This window comes from Coregonus clupeaformis, chromosome 7 (genome assembly GCF_020615455.1).
Source record: "Coregonus clupeaformis isolate EN_2021a chromosome 7, ASM2061545v1, whole genome shotgun sequence".
Classification (NCBI taxonomy): domain Eukaryota; kingdom Metazoa; phylum Chordata; class Actinopteri; order Salmoniformes; family Salmonidae; genus Coregonus; species Coregonus clupeaformis.
Genome location: NC_059198.1, coordinates 40919410 through 40945345, shown reverse-complemented (window position 1 = coordinate 40945345; position 25936 = coordinate 40919410). Strand labels below are relative to the sequence as shown.

At 44.7% G+C, this 25936-nt stretch overlaps 1 protein-coding gene across 14 annotated transcripts in view; it reads right to left on the bottom strand.

The window, feature by feature from the left end:
- The window catches only part of ptprma (protein tyrosine phosphatase receptor type Ma), a 260636-nt gene that overhangs the window by 71031 nt on the left and 163669 nt on the right, over window positions 1–25936 (bottom strand). For 9 of the 14 annotated variants that reach the window (XM_041879910.2, XM_041879912.2, XM_041879922.2 and 6 more), the window contains exons 12-14: window positions 9035–9308; window positions 5732–5768; window positions 2732–2806 (exon numbers count right to left, since the gene is read on the bottom strand). In XM_041879910.2, coding sequence (XP_041735844.2) covers window positions 2732–2806; window positions 5732–5768; window positions 9035–9308 — 386 coding nt within the window. The remainder of the gene's footprint in view (window positions 1–2731; window positions 2807–5731; window positions 5769–9034; window positions 9309–25936) is intronic. The other 5 variants (XM_041879918.2, XM_041879920.2, XM_041879924.2 and 2 more) reach the window with 1 other exon arrangement.

The following is a 25936-nucleotide window of genomic DNA, read 5'->3' as shown; positions in this document are numbered from 1 at the left end:
GAGAGGTGACCATTCAGCAGTCTGTGAGAGTATGTGTAACACACCGATCACTCTCTAGAGAAGGGGGTGTCAATCTCATTCCATGGAAGGCCTTTGTCCACAGGTTTTAGTTTTTTCCTTTCAGTTAAGCCCTAGACAACCAGGTGAGGGGAGTTCCTTACTGATCAGTGACCTTATTTCATCAATCAAGTACAAGGGAGGAGCGAAAACCCGCCGCAGACACTCAGGCCTCTGTGGAATGAGTTTGACACATGCTCCAGAGTCATACGGTCAAACGCCCTCAAGGTTCTACACCAAGGTGGACTTGGTTGACCACCTTGAATGAGATGTTGAGTCCAGAGGGGGACAGACAGTCATCAGCATTCACCTACCAGGCACGCAGTCTCTTAGAATGTCTGCTCCCAATTAATCCGTTATTCCATATATTGTGAATACCACTAGATAAAACCAAAGATGGACTTCTGACTCTGTTATACACTGAATGTACAAAACATTAGGAACACCTTCCTAATATGGAGCTGCACCCCCTTTTGCCCTCAGAACAGCATCAATTCGTTAGATCCAATGTCTCCCACAGTTTTGTCAGGTTGGCTGGATGTCCTTTGGGTGGTGGACAATTCTTAATACACACAGGAAACTGTTGAGCGTGAAAAGCCGAGCAGCGTTTCAGTTCATGATACACTCAAACCAGCGTGCCTGGCACCTACTACCATACCCTGTTCAAAGGCACTTCAATCTTTTGTCTTGCCCATTCACCCTTTGAATGGCACACATACACAATCCATGTCTCAAATGTCTCAAGGCTTTAAAATCCTTCTTTAACCTGTCTCCTCCCCTTCATCTAGACTGATTTAAGTTGATTTAACAAGTGACATCAATAAGAGATCATAGATTTAACCTGGATTAATCTGGTCAGTCTATGTCATGGAAAGAGCAGGTGTTCCTAATGTTTTGTACACTCAGTTTAAGGTAGACCTTGTGTGGGCAAAAATATAGAAAACAGTCGTTTACATGAGAACAGAGGTTTTAAATATATTCCTAAACTAAAAGACAGAACAGTCAAGGTCAGATTGACTCCCTTGCCATCTCCAGTTTGTGTTTGGGAAATGTAAAAAAATCTCCAGCTGTGTTGGACTTTTCAACTATTAACTTTCACTCCAAGCTTTTCTACTTCAAATTCTCTCCTTGACATCTCTGTTTATGGGTCATTAGAAAACCGAATGCCCAGAGAGACAGAAAACACTAGTTATTTTTAAGTTTAAACGGCAGATATCTCCGGCTTTGAAGAAGGGAGTAGAGCTTTTGGGCTTTCCGCGTGGCCGTTTCATGTGAAACTCAAACTAAGCGAGGTGCTTGGAGGATATTGTGGTCTCGGTAGCGCTGTGTAGGAGGGAGTGTCAACGTCAAGGCCTGAAACACTGCAACAGCTGGTTAACAACACACAGCGGCCTGGTTTCAGCTCCACATGTCCCCAGGACACTGTAAATAAAACAAATTATATTTAACGACCCCCGACAGGTCACTGCTATCTAGAGACCAAACCGATGTTGTTGATGTTGTTGTCCATCCAGCCTGTACTGAAACTAGCTGTATCGGACTCATGCTTTGATAAGTAATTATAAATACATTAGGGTTGCCACGATACCAGTATCTCGATACTCAAAGGTATCGTAGCAAGGAAATAAAACATGAAGTGGACTAAATTTCCTGAGGAAAACAGAGCTATAGCACACAATATGTTACATACAGTAGGTATTTAAAGGACCAAAGAGTTCAGTCTGCTTTGTGTTTCCATTTTTGCCACGGGAAAATCAGGTATCCTAGTATCGCGATTCTGGCATCGTGACAACCCTAATACACGTTAACTGCAAAAGTTGGTTGAGTATCGTAACTTTTGGTGGAAACTGAAAATTGTAAGTGTCAAACGGTGTTGCATATTGTAACAATTTGTCTTTTCCATCAGTACTTTTGACATTGTGTCCTCCGAATAACCCCCTTTCTACCTCTCAAATCCTGTTCATTCCCTGTGACGCTTTACAAGCAAAAAACATCCAATGGTTAAATATTTTACTTTTACAGGAGAACATTTTGCATTTCACAGTGTCTGACTGTGTGAGACTGGGGAGAATCGTTTGGCTTCTTGTATAAACAGAAGGCGGAAAGTTTTCATCTTTCCTTTGATGCTGCAGCTGCCTGGTAAATATTTAAATTTAATTTTCTGACAGCAGGTTAAGCAGGACCGCTTTGTCGTGCCAGTGCGCAGCTTCTCTGTTTATTGCTTGCTTCCCGAGGCCCATATTGATATTTTTTTCCGCCCGCTCAACTCGTACATCACCCTTGAATGAAAATGTAATTCTATGTTTTTGCAACACAAACAGGTGTTCCAGGTACCAAACCCCTTGTAACACTATCTGTAGGATATAAATACGATGAATACTGACCGAATGGCGGGTATGAATATTAAGTCAGCTCTATGGCAGGAATCAACATATCTGGTAACCTAGTTAACCATTGACGGTCTCCCAAACAACACGTGTCAGTGCACATCCTGGTTTTTAAACACTTAAATAGACACGCTACACAATGTAACACAAACAGATATAGCGGTTATAAAAAGTTATAAGGCACAAACACAGACACACAAGGTCATGGATCCAGACACACACACACACACACACAGATCCACATGTCATGAGAGGAGAGAGCTGGGCAGTAGTAGTTGTGGTCTGACCTGTTAGTTGGTTGTCGCCAGCCGCGGGGGCGATGCGTATGTAGGGAGTGGTGAGCTGAGTCACGATTATGGCGGCTAAGGCAAAAGAAGAAGTTGTTCCAGGCCAACATGCAGGAAGGAGAGAAGAAGAAGAGGGCAAGGCTGAAGCCAATAGACTCAGACAGAGAGAGAGAGACCTCTCACAGGGAGGAACAGAAGATGACATACTGTATCGTTCACAAGCTTTGCATTTGTTAAGTAACGGTTTTGTTTCTATACATTAGTAATAATAATATAATATGCCATTTAGCAGACGCTTTTATCCAAAGCGACTTACAGTCATGCGTGCATAATTTTTTTGTGTATGGGTGGTCCCGGGGATCGAACCCACTACCTTGGCGTTACAAGCGCCGTGCTCTACCAGCTGAGCTACAGAGGACCACTGCAGAAGCTTGGTTGATGACTTGTTTGTGTTTTGTACTCGTGAACACCATGAGGGAACTAACACAGGCCTTTCATACAAACCTGAGGGAGCCATTCTAGACATTCTGCTAGAGCCGCTAATCTCCTCAATATTCAGTTCACTATCATGCTTATGGCCTTCTGTATGGGCAGTTTGTCTCGCACCACAACCCCCTCGGGGGATCTGATTGGCTGCCACCACTATGACTGGCAAGTACCCCAAGAGTCACTGAACCTATTAGCAGATGCTACTCTTAAAGTGACAACGCTCAGGTCCAATAAAAAAACAGATTAAAATGCCATAAACGATAGCGAAAGCAATGAAAAAAAGAAAAAAGCATAAAAACAGTCCTTTCATAATCTATGATGGGAAAAAGGGGGATTTGAAAATTCTAACTTGTTTAGCATCCGCGGCTAAAAAGGGTTGGAAAAGATACAGGAGATAGCGCTCATTAGCATATAGCATTATAGCCCAGTCTTGGCACCTTGAGAAAGAGATGGCATGTAGTATGGCAAATAGATTATCTACCATCTGTACACAATTACATTGCAGTGCAGCGGAGCACCAATGCCTGGCTAGTGCTAGTAAGTGGACAGTGCGGCTTGCTAAGTAGCGCCACTGGAATCCAATATGGGGGGCAATGAGAACTTGGACCATCTGCTGGCAATCTAAATGTTTTCCCTTTCCTATGTTGGGGGAGGCGGTTTGTGAAAGTTTGGGCGCATGCCTTTTGGCTAGCCAAGCTCAGTCCTATGGCCTGGAGGCTACTAGCACTATACAAGGCATATCCAACTACCATACTGGTGGGTGTGATACTGACAAATGGACAGGTTACTGGCCAAGTTTTTAGAGTGGAAACTTCTTTTATTTTGGTGGGTGTTTTTTGGTTCTGTTAGAAAAAAGACAAACACACTAATTTGACTGTATACTGCAGCGTCACTACAGCCTGGGGTTCGATCCTGGGGTGACCGGGCGGCGCACAATTGGCACAGCGTCGTCCGGGTTAGGGGAGGGTTTGGCCGGGGGGCTTTACTTGGCTCATCGTGCTCTAGCGACTCCTTGTGGCGGGTCGGGCACCTGTAGGCTGACTTCGGTCGTCAGTTGAACGGTGTTTCCTCCGACACATTGGTGCAGCTGGTTCCGGGTTAAGCGAGCGGGTGTTAAGAAGCGCGGCTTGGCGGGTCATGTTTCGGAGGATGCATGACTCGACCTTCCCAAGCCCGTGTGGGAGTTGCAGCGATGAGACAAGACCATAATCACGAACTTGGGGAGAAAAAGGGGGTAAATAAAAAAAAAATATATATATATATATATATATATATATATATATAGTGTCAAAAGTTTGGACACACCTACTCATTCAAGGGTTTTTATTTATTTTTACTATTTTCTGCATTGTAGAATAATAGTGAAGACATCAAAACTATGAAACAACATATGGAATCATGCAGTAACCAAAAAAGTGTTAAACAAATCAAAATATATTTTATATTTGAGATTCTTCAAATAGCCACCCTTTGCCTTGATGACAGCTTTGCACACTCTTGGCATTCTCTCAACCAGCTTCACCTGAAATGCTTTTCCAACAGTCTTGAAGGAGGTCCCACATATGCTGAGCATATGGTCCAGTTTCATCATAGCACTTGAAGAAACTTTCAAAGTTATTGAAATGTTCCGTATTCACTGACCATGTCTTAAAGTAATGATGGACAGTCGTTTCTCTTTGCTTATTTGAGATGTTCTTGCCAGAATATGGACTTGGTCTTTTACCAAATAGGGCTATCTTCTGTATACCCCCCCCCTCCCTCCCCCCTACCTTGTCACAACACAACTGATTGGCACAAACGCATTAAGAAGGAAAGAAATTCCACAGATTTACTTTTAAGAAGGCAAACCTGTTAATTGAAATGCATTCCAGGAGACTACCTCATGAAGCTGGTTGAGAGAATGCCAAGAGTGTGCAAAGCTGTCATCAAGGCAAAGGGTGGCTATTTGAAGGTTACTACATGATTCCATATGTGTTATTTCATAGTTTTGATGTCTTCACTAATATTCTACAACGTAGAAAATAGTAAAAATAAAGAAAAACCCTTGAATGAGTAGATGTTCTAAAACATTTGACCGGTAGTGTATATATTACTTAAAACTTTATCTGCTACTGTTGTGTGCTTAATGTTGTGTGCTTAAAGCTTTTGCGTAGAGGACATTGTTAATAGGAAAATGCCCAATGCTTACGACTTAACACTTTACACAAGTACACTATCAAATTGAGTGAGAGGAAACAAGGTGAGTGGCCAATGAGCAAACATTAGTCTCTAAAAAGCATGAGTAGCCGATAATAAGAAAAGCTGCGTAGAGCGTTATAGTCCTGTGGTCGCGCCAAAACAAACCTTGGCAACATTCAGGTGTGTGTGTGTGTGTGTGTGTGTGTGTGTGTGTGTGTGTGTGTGTGTGTGTGTGTGTGTGTGTGTGTGTGTGTGTGTGGGTGATAGAGAGAGGGGAAACAAATTTCAATCAACGGTGGGTAGATTACTTTCATGCAACGGGACCAGTCCTACCTTTAGTGGCCACTCGTACACAATCGATTTTGGTCTCCTGCGAGGGGAGAAAAAAAGAAAGAAACAGAGGAGAGAGAGAAAGAGAGAAAGACAAAGAAAGAGGGACAAAGAGGGGAAAAGGCATCAGTTCTCAGTCACAACAAATTGCAACATATGTAGCTGTCAGGGCTGTGTAGAACCTGCTGCCTCTCAGTCTCAGTCAGGCTGTGTAGGACCTGCTGCCTCTCAGTCTCAGTCAGGCTGTGTAGGACCTGCTGCCTCTCAGTCTCAGTCAGGCTGTGTAGGACCTGCTGCCTCTCAGTCTCAGTCAGGCTGTGTAGGACCTGCTGCCTCTCAGTCTCAGTCAGGCTGTGTAGGACCTGCTGCCTCTGAGTCTCAGTCAGGCTGTGTAGGACCTGCTGCCTCTCAGTCTCAGTCAGGCTGTGTAGGACCTGCTGCCTCTCAGTCTCAGTCAGGCTGTGTAGGACCTGCTGCCTCTCAGTCTCAGTCAGGCTGTGTAGGACCTGCTGCCTCTCAGTCTCAGTCAGGCTGTGTAGGACCTGCTGCCTCTCAGTCTCAGTCAGGCTGTGTAGGACCTGCTGCCTCTCAGTCTCAGTCAGGCTGTGTAGGACCTGCTGCCTCTCAGTCTCAGTCAGGCTGTGTAGGACCTGCTGCCTCTCAGTCTCAGTCAGGCTGTGTAGGACCTGCTGCCTCTCAGTCTCAGTCAGGCTGTGTAGGACCTGCTGCCTCTCAGTCTCAGTCAGGCTGTGTAGGACCTGCTGCCTCTCAGTCTCAGTCAGGCTGTGTAGGACCTGCTGCCTCTCAGTCTCAGTCAGGCTGTGCTCGTTCCAATCTGCTCAGACAGACTGGGGTGTACAACAGAGGGGAGAGAGAGAGAGGCTGTGGATCAGCGCCTCCGCTTGGCATCTAGCAGCCAGCTGTCAGAGACTAGTCTGCACTACACTTTATACCCAGAGTCAACCACGACCTTGAGGCTCCACACACACACACACACACACACACACACTCACATACAAGTGGGCACATACAGTCTGTACACAGAGATATGCACAGGAACATATGCACATACAGTATCCATTAGATGTGGGTGTGCACTCCTCAAAATGTCTATAGTGGAGCTAGCTGTACAGCAAATCACCATGTTGGGTCTCCTAAACCCTGTGATGGTGGATTAGGGGGAGGTTGATGGTGGACAGAGTACAGCTGTGACTAGGAACCTAATAACTGTTGAAACACGCTCTACCACCCCCACCCCGGCTTTGCGTTCGCTCTTCTTACAAACGTGGAACCAACAAACACAGAAAAGCAACGCCGCATTAATATTCAAGCGGTCGAGGAAAGTGACTTGGGGCTTATGCTTAAATCCCCCCGTGTTTTATGACAGCAAAATGCTTGTGTGGCTTATTGCATTATTGAGGAGACGACAAATTAAACTGTGGAGTGCGCTGAATAATTAAAACAACCAGGAGGATGGTGTGAGTGTGTGACTCAGGTAGGGAGAGGAGAAAGCTCTGGAGCAACAAGGCAGCGAAAAGAAGAGACTTGTCTACTAGGGCTGCTTGATGACATTGAAACCAGATCTTGCCATATGGCAAATATCACCAGCACTTAACGAGATACTGGCATGTAAATGGAATAGCTGGCTGTAGTTTATTTAGAATGATTTGGATCACTTAGAATCTAGGATTAGAATACCTGGTTTAAACTAACAAAATGTGAATATCTCCATTTTCAGTTAGGTCTGAGTTCAGTATTGAATGCTGTTTTCCCTCCAATGTGCCAGTCTGGCTCATGGAAGCTGGTGTCCTTTCTCTGATCTGAACGGAGGCCAGAGGGCTGAGGGGAACGGGAAATGTTTTCAGTCTCTCTCTCTCGCTCTCTCTCTCCTCAGAAGAGAGACCCAGGGCCTACTGATCTCCTCTCCAGCCACCCCAGCAATTTGTGTGGAAACTGTCTCCTGTTTAAAATGTCAGCACAGAGGCTTCAACTGTAATGTGTGTGTGTATTATCAGAGACTCACATAGAAATGTGGACTTACACACACACAAGCACACACAGCAGTACCGCTAGCTGCTCCTCTACCGCCCCACAGCACCCTATTAGCATTAGTGGGAGTCAGACGGCGGAACATCCCGCTCCGCTCCTCTCCCAGACCTCCATTAGGGGGTTAGTGTGGATCCCTGCTCCCCCACCAGAAGGTGAGACCAGAGCACCGAGACGAGACAAGCATAGTCTCAACCCCCCCGGCTAGTCTTTCTCCAATTAGAGCCAGTGAATGATCTAATGGCCCGAGGTTGAGAGCAGAGGAGAGGAGGAGAGCAGAGGAGAGGAAGAAAAAGGATGGGCTTTTCATTAGGGATAATTTATTTGCATTTCAAAAATGGGGAGATGGCAGATATTTTTGTATTTATTTTTTTAGTGTCAATAATGCATTTGTGAATGGCCGTACTTGAATTTTGTGCAATCTGAACAGCAGGACATTGATAAAAGGGTTGTCTGGCCTCTGGCTGTGCTGTACTCTCCCACTGACAGTGCACTATAGCGGTTAGGAGGGGGGGATGTAATGGGGTTGGTTGGAATACTGGGTTATAGCCCATTATGATGCTGGATTGGTTATCAAATAGGCCTTGAAGGAGAGTCTTGTTGTGGCTGTTCATTGATCCTAATTTTCTGCATTCGTACAGTTTGCTTTACTTTCCGTTTCAGACTGGTGTTTTCACAGTGAATGGGGAAGTGATAGAACTTGAGTGGTGGGTTAGACTTTAGTTGACTTTGTTGGGATTGAGGCTGTACTGTAAGTATTTCACTACATATGTTTTTGGTGGCAGTGCTGTCTCCTACAGTAGTAAGAGACAGCAGATGAGAGTGGTCAGGTAGGTTGGACTGTAGCATGTTAACCCTGGCTGTGAGGGCGTGGGACAAAATGTAGATGACCAAGAAAGAACGCACTTAAAAATACCAATCCAGACGACATAACGTACCATAATGCCACACCGACATGAATGTCATTTTTCTACAGGTGCTTTTAAATAAGGGGCCATTTTCTTTTCACAATGAGGATTATTTAGGGTAAGTGGTTCATTATCAGATATTAACAATGGGTGCAAATGAATTCAAAATGGGTTTTTGTAAAGCTGTTAAAAGCATAACACAGTTAAAAGGCATCAGTTTCACATCCAACCTTGTTGTGGGGTGTGAACGAGCTATGACTGACATGTCAAGCCAACCAATCAATAAGCAGCCTCTGATTTGGGACATATCCCAGCAGCCAATCGCCACCCCAACATCTCCCCACTCACTCACCCCATTGGCTGTGCTGACAGCCTGGTAGTAGATGCTGTAGCTCTTGTGGGGGAGGAGGGGGGCGTTCCAGTAGCCGTTGTAGGTGCGATTGTCTCCGATGCAGAAGGGTACCGGGGTTTTGATGTCGCCCATGGGCAGCTCGGCCGTGAAGTAGTACTGTGAGTTGAGCACGGTGGCGTTCTGGAAGTGGATGGGCACCGGGTAGCAGCGCAGGATCTCTGCCGCCCTCCGTGTCCGTCGGGGGCGCTCTTCCTCCACCACCACCTGGTACTTACTGCCGGGGAAAGAGGAAAAGAAAGACCAATCAATTAAATGTACTTATTTTGCCCTGTTTACAACAACATTTCTCATGAAGTGCTTCCCAGTAACCCCCACCAAAAACGCCCATCAAAATAAGACTTGAAATTTTCGTAAAATAGGACTACATTTCACAGGTAACATAACGTAGCAGGCATAAAAGAAATGCCTGAAACTAGATCCCCTACATACTGGTCTTGACGAGGAAGAAAAAATAATAATAATACATGTCGGGGGAGGTTCTCTCCTGCACTGTTCAACCAATCCAGTAAATGTGGAGGAGTTAAGGTGGAGTGTTGCCAGAGAGGAAGAGGCGAAGCGAGAGGCATAACTTGAGCCAAAACCTCTTCTCCAGCAGGTGGAATTGTTATGTTTATTTCGCTCACCAAGCAAAGAGTTTTTATATGGAGGTCAATGAGTGTCGATATTGGTTAATAAATAAAACAAAAATATGGCTTAATTACTGTGTGGCTTATTTGATCGAATATAAGTTACGTAATGATTAGGTTGTTACGAGTGTACTGATATAAGTAGGACACATGACATCTTGGTAACTTTGAGAAAAAACACCATCAGAGTTCTGCCTGGTCGTCACTAGTTACCACCGCCACAAAATCATAAACCCCGCCTATTTCTACAATTTCGCTTCTTAAAATGTGATTTTAAACCTAACCCTAACCACACTGCTAACCTTATGCCTAACCTCAAAGAAAGCTCATTTATTGCTTTCATTAATTTTTACGATATCGCCCATTTTGACTTTGTGGCTGTGGTAACTAGTGGATATCGTCGTGCCTGTTGTACATTTTAGTCATTTAGCAGACGCTCTTATCCAGAGCGATTTACAGTTAGTGAGTGCATACATTTTCATACTGTATACGCGTATCTGCCCTCATTGGCTCGAATGGTCCCTCCTCCCTCCCTTCCATTTTTGAAGACATTTTTAATTGTTAGAGCGGCGTATCTGGTCAATATAATGGATAGTCTGTGGTGTCGTCTTGTTCACGTCCAAAAGTGGAAGTCGCAGCACAGGCGCTCTTTCCATTTCCCCTGAAAAACGGAAGATTCGGTTGTTGGGGACTCGGCAGAGGATAATTTACAGGTAAATGCCAAAAATAATGGAAACGCCAACAAAGTGTCTTAATAGGGCGTTGGGCCACCACGAGCCAGAACAGCTTCAATGAACCTTGGCATAGATTCTACAACTGTCTGGAAATCTATTGGAGGGATGTGACACCATTCTTCCACGAGAAATTCCATCATTTGGTGTTTTGTTGATGGTGGTTGAAAGCACTGACTCAGGCACCACTCCAGAATCTCCCATAAGTGTTCAATTGGGTTGAGATCTGGTGACTGAGACAGCCAATGGCGTATGGTTTACATCGTTTACATGCTCATCAAACCATTCAGTGACCACTCCTGCCCTGTGGATGGGAGCATTGTCATGCTATGGGGGCATAGCCATGGTAGCCAAAATAATGGTCTGCCAAGCATTTTTATACATGACCCTAAGCGTGATGGGATGTTAATTGCTTAATTAACTCAGGAACCACACCTGTGTGGAAGTACTTGCTTTCAATATACTTTGTATCCCTCATTACTCAAGTGTTTTCCATTATTTTGGCAGTTACCTGAACGTTAAGTCCACAGGTTAATTTGTGTCTTTATTTTGTTAATGGCCCATCATTATATATGTCAAGGCCACGTCTTTTCAAACCTGAAAGGATCAAAGAAATCTCTGCCTGCTAGATTTAGATTTTCCTTTGTTGTATCTTTAATCCATTATTGTGTATTAATGAAATCGCCAAACAGAACCAGCCTGAGAAACATATGAACACGTTAATTAACAATGACAGAAACCCATTTCCACTAGTTCAGAGGGCATAGTCTACATCATGAGCTGCAGTTTGTGTTTCTCCACTGAAAACACTTTCAAAAGCAACCTCAAGTCCTGCAGTCTACCCTTTTATTAGAAAACATATGCAAAAAAATTAGTTAAAAGAGAAAGCATGACTGAACATTAACATACACTATTATATACAAAAATATGTGGACACCCCTTCAAATTAGTGGATTCGGCTATTTCAGCCACACCCATTGCTGACAGGTGTATAAAATCGAGCACACAGCCAAGCAATCTCCATAGACAAACATTGGCAGTAGATTGCCTTACTGAAGAGCTCAGTGACTTTCAACGTGGTACCGTCATAGGATGCCACCTTTCCAACAAGTCAGTTCGTCAAATTTCTGCCCTGCTAGAGCTGCCCCGGTCAACTGTAAGTGCTGTTATTGTGAAGTGGAAATGTCTAGGAGCAACAACGGTTCAAAGAATGGAACCGGCGAGTGCTGAAGTGTGTAAAAACCGTCTGTCCTCGGTTGCAACACTCACTACGGAGTTCAAAACTGCCTCTGGAAGGAACGTCAGCACAATAACTGTTTGTCGATAGCTTCATGAAATGGGTTTCCATGACCGAGCAGCCGCACACAAGCCTAAGATCACCATGTGCAATGCCAAGCGTCGGCTGGAGGGGTGTAAAGCTCGCCACAAGTGGACTCTGGAGCAGTGGAAACACATTCTCTGGAGTGATGAATCATGCCATCTGGCAGTCCAATGGACTAATCTGGGTTTGGCGGATGCCAGGAGAACACTACCTGCCTGAATGCATAGTGCCAACTGTAAAGTTTGGTGGAGGAGGAATAATGGTCTGGGGCTGTTTTTAATGGTTCGGGCTAGGCCCCTTAGTTCCAGTGAAGGGAAATCTTAACGCTACAGCATACAATGACATTCTAGACGATTCTGTGTTTCCAACTTTGTGGCAACAGTTTGGGGAAGGCCCTTTCCTGTTTCAGCATGACAATGCCCCCGTGCACAAAGTAAGTTCCATACAGAAATGGTTTGTCGAGATCGGTGTGGAAGAACTTGACTGGCCTGCACAGAGCCCTGACCTCAACCCCATCGAACACCTTTGGGATGAATTGGAACGCCGACTGCGAGCCAGGCGTAATCACCCAACATCAGTGCCCGACCTAACTAATGCTCTTGTAGCTGAATGGCAGCAATGTTCCAACATCTAGTGTAAAGCCTTCCCAGAAGAGTGGAGGCTGTTATAGCAGCAAATGGGGGGACCAACTCCATATTAATGCCCATGATTTTGGAATGAGATGTTCGACATTCAGGTGTCCACATACTTTTGATCATGTAGTGTATAACCTTGCAATGAGAGCTTTTGTATTCTATACAGTACATGCTCCATAGGTTTCCATAATATACTATACTGAATAGAAGCAAAAACCTGTTAGCATTGGAATGAGAGAGACTTGGGGTTGGCGAAGGTGGTGACACGCTTTAGTATTGGCAAGGGGTTCTCTCTCCCTCTCTCTCTCTGACTTAGTGAACGCAGCCCAGCTTTAATTAACTCAGTAAAGCCTGCAGCCTAGCAACCCAGAGAAATAGACCGCTATCTCATTTACAGGGCGCTATAGCGATAGCAGTCGGGCGGGCAATATCCCATCTATGTGGAGGGATTTAAATGGCATGAAATAAAAGGGGTAACTGTACAAGGGTTCCCGGCTCGCTCTCTCTCTGCCAGGATATTTGACGACTGAACCCCTGACACCGGCTGGGGATGAGCGCGCGGCTGTGAGTGTGCACCAAATAATAATGATATGAAAAAGGTTCCTACTAGCGCGCCCCCTATTCCGTGTCAGGAATTAAGTTTATTATAAGAGGAGAGATCAGCATCCATGATCCAACCCTGAACCAGGCTTCCTAGTGAGAAATTAGAGCAGGGTAGAAAGCCTTGGGAAGCGGCAGAGGCAATAGGCAATATTAATAGGAACTGGATAAGGATTGGGTGGGAGGTGAAGTACTTTTTCAATATGCGGGTGTCGGATCAAGTAAGCCCAAGTCCAAAGCCATAGCCTTTTTCCAATGCAATAGATGGGGATATTGGCAGGGAGGGATGGAAGGAAGGAACAAATGAACATGGAGGTGAAATGACAAGTAGGCCCAGGCAGGCAGGGAGGGAGCCAGGTGTCTCTATATTAGTCCTGTGTGTGTGTGTGTGTGTGTGTGTGTGTGTGTGTGTGTGTGTGTGTGTGTGTGTAGTCCATGAACACAGTGGAGCTCAACACAGCAGAACAGAAGCAGCTAAATGAGAGGGAACGATTCAGCCTTTCTTTTCTCCTTCCTAAAGAGCAGCACCTAGACAAATGAGCTCTGAAAGCCTCCACTATTTGTCCTGTAAATAATTCAAACACCTAAAAGGTCAAAACACTCTTCTCACTCACTTCTCCTTTATCAAAGTCTGGTTGTAGACAGAATAGAGCGGGAGAGAGGATAAGGGAGTTTGCATTGGGGCAAATGGACCAACGTCACAGGTAATGAGGTTGAAGGTTGTGGTGTGTGAACAGATATGCAATCGTAGTCTGATAATTCAAGAGCAGATACTACCTTTCATAATAAGTTAACATAAAATGAGTATGAACATTAAATATGAGTATGAATATTAAATATGAGCATGAATATTAAATATGAGTATGAACATTAAATATGAGCATGAATATTGCTGATTTGATCCCCGTTCTCTTTCAGTGACACTCCAACAATATAACTATAATTGCTGTAATTAGCTCAAAATAATCCTTTATTTCATTGAGATTGTTATGCATGAACTAACCCAAAAAGGTTAATGTGACAAAATTGCTAATTTAATCAAATGTTATGGCTAAACAGAATATCTGAAGCCATCAGCCCAACAAACCATAATTAAAAGCAAATGAACAATCATAACTCATCTCATTTTCTCAGTCCTTATAACTAACCATGCTGTTTTATAATATAACATAATGGAATATTTGTCCAGCTTGAACCGGGTTGCTCTAGTGTACAGGAGAGCATCTGCTGTTTTTGTAATTTCTCCTCTGGACAGTTTTGTCACTTTTAAATGGAGCATAACGTTAAGCTGACCTAACTTCAAGGCTGTTTGTCGTGAGTGTTACTCAAGCACAGTCAAGTGGAACTCAAGGTGGAGTGAGGTGCAAAGACAACGTACAACAAATTCAGCTGACCTCTAACCTTTCCAGGAAGTAACCATCTGCTTTCACCTGAGCATAATCTCTAGAAGAAAATAGTTTCAAACAAGAACCGAGAAAGCTCCAGAGTCCCAACTCCACTTCCCACAATCAAAAAACCCTGAAACAACATGTTTGTCTTGGAAATAACAGTTTGTCGGGTTGAGCGCTCTCCAAACTGGAGGCTGCATTATAAATAGTGGGGCCTATTCGATATTCACTAATTACATTTCCCCCGGCTTAGTCCACATCCATTGGAGATTAGCTCTATCAAACTGTTTGGGAATATAAAATCAAATCAAATTTTATTGGTCACATACACGTGTTTAGCAGATGTCATTGCGGGTGTATCGAAATGCTTGTGTTTCTAGCTCCGACAGTGCAGTAATATCTAACAAGTAATATCTAACAATTTCACAACATATACCCAATACACACAAATCTAAGTAAAGCAATGAAATTAAGAATATATAAATAAATATATGGAAGTGCAATGGCAGGGCGGCATAGATAAGATACAGTAGAATACAGTACATACAGTGGGGAGAACAAGTATTTGATACACTGCCGATTTTGCAGGTTTTCCTACTTACAAAGCATGTAGAGGTCTGTAATTTTTATCATAGGTACACTTCAACTGTGAGAGACGGAATATAAAACAAAAATCCAGAAAATCACATTGCATGATTTTTAAGTAATTAATTTGCATTTTATTGCATGACATAAGTATTTGATCACCTACCAATCAGTAAGAATTCCGTCTCTCACAGACCTGTTAGTTTTTCTTTAAGAAGCCCTCCTGTTCTCCACTCATTACCTGTATTAACTGCACCTGTTTGAACTCGTTACCTGTATAAAAGACACCTGTCCACACACTCAATCAAACAGACTCCAACCTCTCCACAATGGCCAAGACCAGAGAGCTGTGTAAGGACATCAGGGATACAATTGTAGACCTGCACAAGGCTGGGATGGGCTACAGGACAATAGGCAAGCAGCTTGGTGAGAAGGCAACAACTGTTGGCGCAATTATTAGAAAATGGAAGAAGTTCAAGATGACGGTCAATCACCCTCGGTCTGGGGCTCCATGCAAGATATCAACTCGTGGGGCATCAATGATCATGAGGAAGGTGAGGGATCAGCCCAGAACTACACGGCAGGACCTGGTCAATGACCTGAAGAGAGCTGGGACCACAGTCTCAAAGAAAACCATTAGTAACACACTACGCCCCGTCATGGATTAAAATCCTGCAGCGCACGCAAGGTCCCCCCTGCTCAAGCCAGCGCATGTCCAGGCCCGTCTGAAGTTTGCCAATGACCATCTGGATGATCCAGAGGAGGAATGGGGGAAGGTCATGTGGTCTGATGAGACAAAAATATAGCTTTTTGGTCTAAACTCCACTCGCCGTGTTTGGAGGAAGAAGAAGGATGAGTACAACCCCAAGAACACCATCCCAACCGTGAAGCATGGAGGTGGAAAAATCATTCTTTGGGGATGGTTTTCTGCAAAGGGGACAGGACGACTGTACCGTATTGAGGGGAGGATGGATGGGGCCATGTATCGCGAGATCTTGGCCAACAACCTCCTTCCCTCAGTAAGAGCATTGAAGATGGGTCGTGGCTGGGTCTTCCAGCATGACAACGACCCGAAACACACAGCCAGGGCAACTAAGGAGTGGCTCCGTAAGAAGCATCTCAAGGTCCTGGAGTGGCCTAGCCAGTCTCCAGACCTGAACCCAATAGAACATCTTTGGAGGGAGCTGAAAGTCTGTATTGCCCAGCGACACCCCCGAAACCTGAAGGATCTGGAGAAGGTCTGTATGGAGGAGTGGGCCAAAATCCCTGCTGCAGTGTGTGCAAACCTGGTCAAGACCTACAGGAAACGTATGATCTCTGTAATTGCAAACAAAGGTTTCTGTACCAAATATTAAGTTCTGCTTTTCTGATGTATCAAATAATAATAAAATGCAAATTAATTACTTAAAAATCATACAATGTGATTTTCTGGATTTTTATTTTAGATTCCGTCTCTCACAGTTGAAGTGTACCTATGATAAAAATTACAGACCTCTACATGCTTTGTAAGTAGGAAAACCTGCAAAATCGGCAGTGTATCAAATACTTGTTCTCCCCACTGTACATATGAGATGAGTAATGAAAGATATGTAAACATTATTAAAGTGACTAGTGTTACATCTATTAAAGTGGCCAGTGATTTCTAATCTATGTACAGTGGGGGAAAAAAGTATTTAGTCAGCCACCAATTGTGCAAGTTCTCCCACTTAAAAAGATGAGAGAGGCCTGTAATTTTCATCATAGGTACACATCAACTATGACAGACAAATTGAGATTTTTTTTCTCCAGAAAATCACATTGTAGGATTTTTAATGAATTTATTTACAAATTATGGTGGAAAATAAGTATTTGGTCACCTACAAACAAGCAAGATTTCTGGCTCTCACAGACCTGTAACTTCTTCTTTAAGAGGCTCCTCTGTCCTCCACTCATTACCTGTATTAATGGCACCTGTTTGAACTTGTTATCAGTATAAAAGACACCTGTCCACAACCTCAAACAGTCACACTACAAACTCCACTATGGCCAAGACCAAAGAGCTGTCAAAGGACACCAGAAACAAAATTGTAGACCTGCACCAGGCTGGAAAGACTGAATCTGCAATAGGTAAGCAGCTTGGTTTGAAGAAATCAACTGTGGGAGCAATTATTAGGAAATGGAAGACATACAAGACCACTGATAATCTCCCTCGATCTGGGGCTCCACGCAAGATCTCACCTCGTGGGGTCAAAATGATCACAAGAACGGTGAGCAAAAATCCCAGAACCACACGGGGGACCTAGTGAATGACCTGCAGAGAGCTGGGACCAAAGTAACAAAGCCTACCATCAGTAACACACTACGCCGCCAGGGACTCAAATCCTGCAGTGCCAGACGTGTCCCCCTGCTTAAGCCAGTACATGTCCAGGCCCGTCTGAAGTTTGCATTTGGATGATCCAGAAGAGGATTGGGTGAATGTCATATGGTCAGATGAAACCAAAATATAACTTTTTGGTAAAAACTCAACTCGTCGTGTTTGGAGGACAAAGAATGCTGAGTTCCATCCAAAGAACACCATACCTACTGTGAAGCATGGGGGTGGAAACATCATGCTTTGGGGCTGTTTTTCTGCAAAGGGACCAGGACGACTGATCCGTGTAAAGGAAAGAATGAATGGGGCCATGTATCGTGAGATTTTGAGTGAAAACCTCCTTCCATCAGCAAGGGCATTGAAGATGAAACGTGGCTGGGTCTTTCAGCATGACAATGATCCCAAACACACCGCCCGGGCAACGAAGGAGTGGCTTCGTAAGAAGCATTTCAAGGTCCTGGAGTGGCCTAGCCAGTCTCCAGATCTCAACCCCATAGAACATCTTTGGAGGGAGTTGAAAGTCCGTGTTGCCCAGCGACAGCCCCAAAACATCACTGTTCTAGAGGAGATCTGCATGGAGGAATGGGCCAAAATACCAGCAACAGTGTGTGAAAACCTTGAAGACTTACAGAAAACCTTTGACCTGTGTCATTGCCAACAAAGGGTATATAAAAGTATTGAGAAACGTTTGTTATTGACCAAATACTTATTTTCCACCATAATTTGCAAATAAATTCATAAAAAATCCTACAATGTGATTTTCTGGAAGAAAAACATCTCATTTTGTCTGTCATAGTTGACGTGTACCTATGATGAAAATTACAGGCCTCTCTCATCTTTTTAAGTGGGAGAACTTGCACAATTGGTGGCTGACTAAATACTTTTTTCCCCCACTGTATATAGGCAGCAGCCTCTAATGTGCTAGTGTCGTCTATTTAACAGTCTGATGGCCTTGAAATAGAAGTTGCTTTTCAGTCTCTCGGTTCCAGCTTTGATGCACCTGTACTGACCTCGCCTTCTGGATGATAGCGGGGTGAACAGGCAGTGGCTCGGGTGGTTGTTGTCCTTGATTATCTTTTTGGCCTTCCTGTGACATCGAGTGCTGTAGGTGTCCTGGAGGGCTGGTAGTTTGCCTCCGGTGATGCGTTGGGCAGACCGCAGGGGGATGTTCCCTCTGCTATTTCCTGAAGTCCACGATCATCTCCTTTGTTTTGTTGATGTTGAGTGAGCGGTTATTTTCCAAGCACCACACTCCCAGAGCCCTCACCTCCTCCCTGTAGGCTGTCTTGTCATTGTTTGTAATCAAACCGACTACTGTTGTGTCGTCTGCAAACTTGATGATTGAGTTGGAGGAATGCTTGGCCACGCAGTCATGGGTGAACAGGGAGTACAGGAGGGGACTGAGCATGCACCCTTGTGGGGACCCAGTGTTGAGGATCAGCGAAGTGGCAGTGTTCAGACCCAGGGACTCGAGCTTAATGATGAGCTTGGAGGGTACTATGGTGTTGAATGCTGAGCTATAGTCAATGAACAGCATTCTTACATAGGTATTCCTCTTGTTCAGATGGGATAAGGCATTGTGCAGTGTGATGGAGATTGCATCGTCTGTGGATCTATTGGGGTGGTAATCAAATTGAAGTGGGTCTAGGGTGGCAGGTAAGGTAGACTCTCAAAGCACTTCATGATGACAGAAGTGAGTGCTACGGGGCGACAGTCATTTAGTTCAGTTACCTTTGCTTTCTTGGGTACAGGGACAATGGTGGCCATCTTGAAGCATGTGGGGACAGCAGACTGGGATAGGGAGAGATTGAATATGTCCGTAAATACACCAGCCAGCTGGTCTGCGCATGCTCTGAGGACGCGGCTAGGGATGCCATCTGGGCCGGCAGCCTTGCGAGGGTTAACACGCTTAAATGTCTTACGTCGGCCACGGGAGAAGGAGAGCCCACAGTCCTTGGTAGCGGGCCGCGCCGGTGTATTATCCCCAAAGCGGGCGAAGAAGGTGTTTAGCTTGTCCGGAAGCAAGACGTCGGTGTCCGCGACGTGGCTGGGGCAAGTCCCTGTGAATACGCTAGTCGCATCCGCTCTTTGAGCTGTATAGCTCTTTACATAACTTCCCCAGCATCAATAAGTTCCCTTCTGATTTTCTCTGGAGCACTCCGAACCCTCGTGGTGCAGCGCTATTTAACGATAAAATCTATGTAATAAAATATTAATTATGGTGAAGAGAGGCCGGCGAGAAATAAGAGGGCTAATTAGGAACCCTGTACAGAACAAAGGGCAGGACAGAGACAGAGGGAGGGAAAAGAAGAGGAGTGGAGAGAGTGGAGGATGAGTATGATGAAGAAGAAGAGAAAGGAGGAAGAAGAGAGAGAAGAGGAGGGCAGCTAGGTGGGAGAGTGGGAGAAGAGGAGGAGGTGAGGAGAACATTAAGTCACAGATTTAGGGCCTCCTTAAAGGACAGCCATTACTTTAAGAGGCTGTCACCGCAGTGATTTATCCCTCCCTCCACCAGGTATCCCAGGTGACTGTGCCTCTGGGACAGATGCCTCCCATTGTTCTTACCCATTATAGGTCTAACCAAGAGATCCCCCTGTGAAGGTACAGTACATTATAGCCTGACTAAACCACACCGAACGCTATGCGGTGAGGGTAGCATTCAGTCTGGTTCAATCAGGCAAAAAGTATAGGAACTAATTGAGCCCTTCAGAAGAAAATCCAGACTAAGAAATAGCAACAAATAATAAGTGAAACCTACATTTGTACTATTATGCCAACGAGGGAAATAATGCCTATATGTCTGAATGAAACAAGCAGCATAAACCGATAAACAGCGGTTGCAGTAAAAGCTTATTTATGATAATGCTATGATAAAGCACTATTCTGTTTACCGCCAGACAACAGGTCAAAAGTTGATATTTTCTCTGCAAATTACCGGGGTGAAAAATGTGTCTGCTTTTTGGGCACAGCCAGTGAACAGAGAAAAACAGACGCTCGGGGGCTAGAACCGGAGAAGAACGATGCATCTTCAATAAATAATACAAAACCCAGCACAAATGGCTGCTCCAAGGCTACCTGCAAAGTCTAGATATCATTTTGAGAAAAACAATCCCACTTAATTAAATATTTTTCTCTCCCGGTGCCCCCAGGGCACTGGTAAATGTCCAGAGATTTGGTAGAAAATCATGAGAAATGTGCATCAATACAGGATAAAATGGCTGCCACTCATCTATTCCTTCTTCCCAGCTAAAATATCAGACTTTATTGGACAACCATCAGGATTATCAAAGAAAAAAATATATATTGGAGTGCTGCATATTTAAAGCAAGGCGTTGGCAGATGAGTATAACCATTTATTTTTCCTTCAGCCAAGATGGAAAGTGCTGATGGCAAAACTGTCTCCATGATCTCACTGCGGGCTTAATATCGGCCTCAGTCTCCTCTGGCCTTAGCTTTACCGCGAGCGATGGAACTGCTTAGACACCACCTGAAAACTATCACATCATGGCCAGACTACTGTTGTTTTTTCTTTGACTTTTGTAGTTCTAGTGCTATTTAGCGTTCAATTAACTCTCCTACATTCAATCCACAACAATCAATGAGGATACTTAAAGAGAGAAAGAGAAGTGAGGCTATTAACTTGCCACTCCGTAGCTACCCAGGGAAAAGAGAAAAATCTTTGAGAGGAATTCAAATGAGGTTGGGAAGGGGGACGGTCTTTAGTGGCTGACACAGGTCCAGGAAAGGCAGGGAGGTTTGCTGCTCTTTATTTTTTATAAAATTTTTTATAGGTATTCTTTCTTAAAACTGCATTGTTGGTTAAGGGCTTGTAAGTAAGCATTTCACTGTAACGTCTACACCTGTTGTATTCGGCGAATGTGACAAATAAAATGTGATTTGTTTTGATAGGTGCTAGCCCTCTACATGGCCTAGAGACCCAACAGTCATCCATTGCAGACTCAGCCAAGAACAAACGCCTATGGAGAACTAGTTCTACTTAGCCAGGAAGCGATTGGAGCATAACACAGCAGAGAGACAGCTAAGCGACTGTAAACATGGTCATAGTCATTATAAAGGCAGGGAGATAAGTGGGACAGTGTGCTTTTAGAGACGAAAGGTGAGAAAACATTCCACAGCCAACGACTCAGACCAACCACCTGGTGAGAGAGAGAGAGAAGGGAGGTGGTGAGAGAGAGAGAGAGAGAGAGAGAAAATGGAGGTGGTGAGAGAGAGACAGAGGAGGTGGTGAGAGAGAGAGAGAGAGAGAAGGGAGGTGGTGAGAGAGAGAGAAGGGAGGTGGTGAGAAAAAAAAGAGGGGAGGTAGAGAAGGAGAGAGAGAGAGAGAGAAAGAGAAGTGAGATAGAGAGAGAGAGAGAAAGAGAAGTGAGGTAGACAGAAAGGGAGAGAAGGGAGGTAGAGAGAGAGGCAGTAGAGGCAACAAAGCTAAACACTTGTTCCTGTTTCAGTCGGGCAACCTCAGCTGACACCAATTAGGGCTCCTTGTGCCGCGCTGCCAGCTCCGTTTCAGAGTGGCGCCCCACGTGACGCTAGACCAATTACACACAGCCTCCTCGTTGGCATGGACTCAATGGTGACCCGGGACTTTGAGAGGAGACAATGAACAGAATAAAAAACAGAATGAGGGAGGGAAAGGCAAGAAGAGAGGGAGGAGACTAGTGAGGTCTAATTAACTTTGCATTATTTTTTCCCTTGCTAGTCTCAACTCAGCGACACCACCCCTATTGATCCTCCCAAACTATCCTTTCAGTTATCTCCAACTCTCCCCTCAGGCAGTAGTCCAGTACTGGCCCCTCCACTCTGTGACTGATTTAGGGATAGAGGGACTGCATGGCCCCATCTCCTGAGGCCTGCATCGACAGCACTCCTCCCCCTGTAGCCTCCACCTGTCTCCCTGCTCCCTTATTTATCGGCACCTCCATAAAGTAGGACCAGGTCTACACAAATGAGGCCAAGCTGCACAGATTAAATGTCACTTAAATCTCAGGGAAACTTGCTGAGGAGGCTCCCACTGTGGATGGAGCCTGGACCAGGGAGGTATGACAGAGTTATAGGAAAGGGTGGGAAGAGAGGAGGGTTGGAGATGAGCTGATAAGGGGAGATGGTGGGGAGACAGGGAACGTATAGGCCCCCTGACGCAAACACATTCAGTTCAGAAGGAACTGGACCTCTTAGGAGGGAGGATAGGGGAAGGGGGGAGTTTCTCTGACATGGGAGACTGAGCATCCTCACATGGCATTCAACCAACTCTCCCAGAAACAACAGCCTTGTTTTCAGAGGCAGAGGCCCTTGAGTTCACACCCGGGCTCAGCCCTCGTGTATCACTCTCCAGGGTTACACCACACCAGCCATTATGCCTGATAGGCTGACACATTGAGAGTTCTGTGGGGACACAGGGGTGTGGAGGCCCCCAGAGGCCCCTGCTTGCCATTGTCACAATTAGGGCTGTTGTGGTGACGTATTACCGCCACACCGGCTGTTACGAGTCATGAAGGCAGTCAAATTCCACATGACCGTTTAGTCACGGTAATTAGGCTTCTCCAAGCTCTGATGCCGCTGCTGGTCGTTAGTAGCCTACCAAACTTGCTAACTGCCTGGTACTCAGCACTCTATTGTTCCTCTAATCACTGTGACATCAATGCAAATGTATTCGAAAATCTAATCCTACACATTGTTTGAGCCCATGAGCTCATGTTGCGCAACATTTCTATAGGCTATGCAATTGCGGCAGAAAACCGCTAATAAAAAGACTAGGATCCCATTTCTCAACTTTCCTAATATTAAGCACATTGCTTATATTTACAACAGGAGTATAGCCTACCTGGCTGGCATGAAAATAAACCACGGGGAAAAGCATCCTCCATTTAAGTGCATAGATGACATGTATTTTTTCCCGCTGCCCCTGTTTCGATACAGGTGCATGATAATGGTCCATTCTAAATCAAAACAAATTTCACTCATATATTATTTAGTATATGTGAAGACAAGATTAAATCAAGAATAGTCTGTTGGGTGACAATATTAGCCTATCACTTGTTGTGAATTATATATTATCACCTGTAAATAATGCCCAGCATAAGAAACAAAGCCTTTTTTTTGCGACTTTTTCGCATCATAGTTGCACACCTCATGTAGCCTAGCTCATAGGCCTATATGTTTTAATAAGGTTTGTATCACAAATAAAGTGGCAAAATAACTTCTTAAAATTAAGCACATTAAACCGCTTTACAAGGGGTGTAGAGCCTAACAGGCATACATAAGCAGCATGTGAGTTTCATGTTTGGGGAAGATAATTTTCACCATAAAAATGCACCTTTATAATAAAAGCATTACATGCATAATTGCATTTGCGGTCACTTTTGATAATGGTGTTTTCTGCTAATGGAACATTTGAGCTTATAGCCTACTACCATGTGCGCATTTCTGCACTTATAATGTAAAGAAATAGCCAACATTTTAAGCTAAACGTTCTGATCTGTTGCGTCAGCCACATTGCATAAAACATGTTTTTTAATGCTAGTGGTTATATTAATTTTGGATCTATTGCATCCCACAACTGTCCCAGACTGTGTTTGGAATATCTATTTCTGCACAGAATAGGTCGATTTTTGTACTATGGGGGATAGTAGATTGACATAGGGTAGTACTTTTGCTGTTCGTTAGGCCTACTCATCTTGTTGGCTGACGAAAAGTAAATGTGGACAGTTCTTCCAATATCTTCAATACGCTCCTCGGAATTGGATAATGACGCATGCAGTTGATTCCCCGATGTGTCTGTCTTCACTTGTAGCCTGTGAGAAAGACCCAATCACATGATGGAGAGGCATGTGAGTGAGAGTAGCTTCGGATTGCGCAGCACACTCAGGGAGAAGGGCACAACGCAGCACTCCGGGCAGCAAAAAGCATGGATTTTTTAGGGTGCATTACGGCCACAAAGAGGATGCCGCTGTGAAATTCGAGGCATTAAAGAAGTGCTTGTCAAACTGTGAATGCGAGACTATTGGAGTGTGTACAGCCTGCGCAACTTTTTTCAGATCAACATTAGAGTCTCATCATGCAGCCTTACAATGTATTAAAAATAAAAAACAGATAGCCCAACGTTTGTAGAACAACTAAAGTTACATTAATAACTCTAAATTATGCATTTAGGAGTACCTATTTCTTTGTTAACCGCTCAACACAGAACAGCCGCATGTGCGCACTCCCTCAAATTGTTTGGAGAAAATATTTATATTTTATTTAGCTTTGTTCAATTGTATTCTTCATACTTTCAAATAATATAAAATAATGCCACGGAATTCTAAGTCTGCTAAATTAACTAGTGTAGCCCACAGCCATTTGGCATAGCCACATCAGGACCTAACATAAGGACAACTCAGAGTATGCTAGACAATAGGAGATGCTAAATGTGTTTATGTTAATTACGGTAAATTACCGTGAGACCGACAGTTATTTCCTTGACAATCAACGGCTGACGAAATGTCCTGTCCGCGTACAACTTTCTTTGTCACAACACCGCGCCACACAAAACACTAGGAGGACAATACCCTCTTCCTCTGTGAATTTATAAAAAAAAGGGGTTACCTTCATGAGAGAGGAGAAGTGGTAATGTGATACCTCCTCTGGGGGGATGGATAGAACAGAAGGACAATTGGTAATGTGATACCTCCCCTGGGGGGATGGATAGAACAGAAGTACAAGTGATCATGTGATACCTCCCCTGGGGGGATGGATAGAGCAGAAGGACAAGTGATCATGTGATACCTCCCCTGGGGGGATGGATAGAGCAGAAGGACAAGTGATCATGTGATACCTCCCCTGGGGGGATGGATAGAGCAGAAGGACAAGTGATCATGTGATACCTCCCCTGGGGGGATGGATAGAGCAGAAGGACAATTGGTAATGTGATACCTCCCCCGGGGGGATGGTGAGAGAAGAAGAATAATAATAATATATAATATGCCATTTAGCAGACGCTTTTATCCAAAGCGACTTACAGTCATGTGTGCATACATTTTTGCATGGGTGGTCCCGGGGATCGAACCCACTACCCTGGCGTTACAAGCGCCGTGCTCTACCAATTGAGCTACAGAGGACCACATGAACATGAAATGAGAGAAACAAGGGATCTGGGCCAGCAATAGAGGAGAGTATTCCATTTGTTTCTCTTTCTCTTGTTCCCTCCCTCTCTTAAATTCATGGAAAATGTAACCACATACATTGCCAAAGCAAACATATAGGAACATATTTAATCAATCATGACAGAAAGGGTCTCTCTCTCCCTCTCCCTCCCATCTCTCTCCCTCTCCCTCCCTCCCCCCTCTCTCTCCCTCCCCCTCTCTCCCCCTCCCCCCCTTCTCTCCCCCTCCCCCCTCCTCTCCTTCTCTCCACATCCCACCCTCTCTCCCTCCCTCTCCCACCCCTCCCTCCCTCCCTCCACATCCCTCCCTCCATCCCCCCTCTCCCCCTCCATCCCCCTCTCTCTTTCTCCCTCCCTCTCCCCACATCCCTCTCCCTCCCTCCTTCTCTCTACCTCCCTCTCCCCCTCTCTCTCCACATCCCTTCCCCCCCCTTCTCTCTACCTCCCT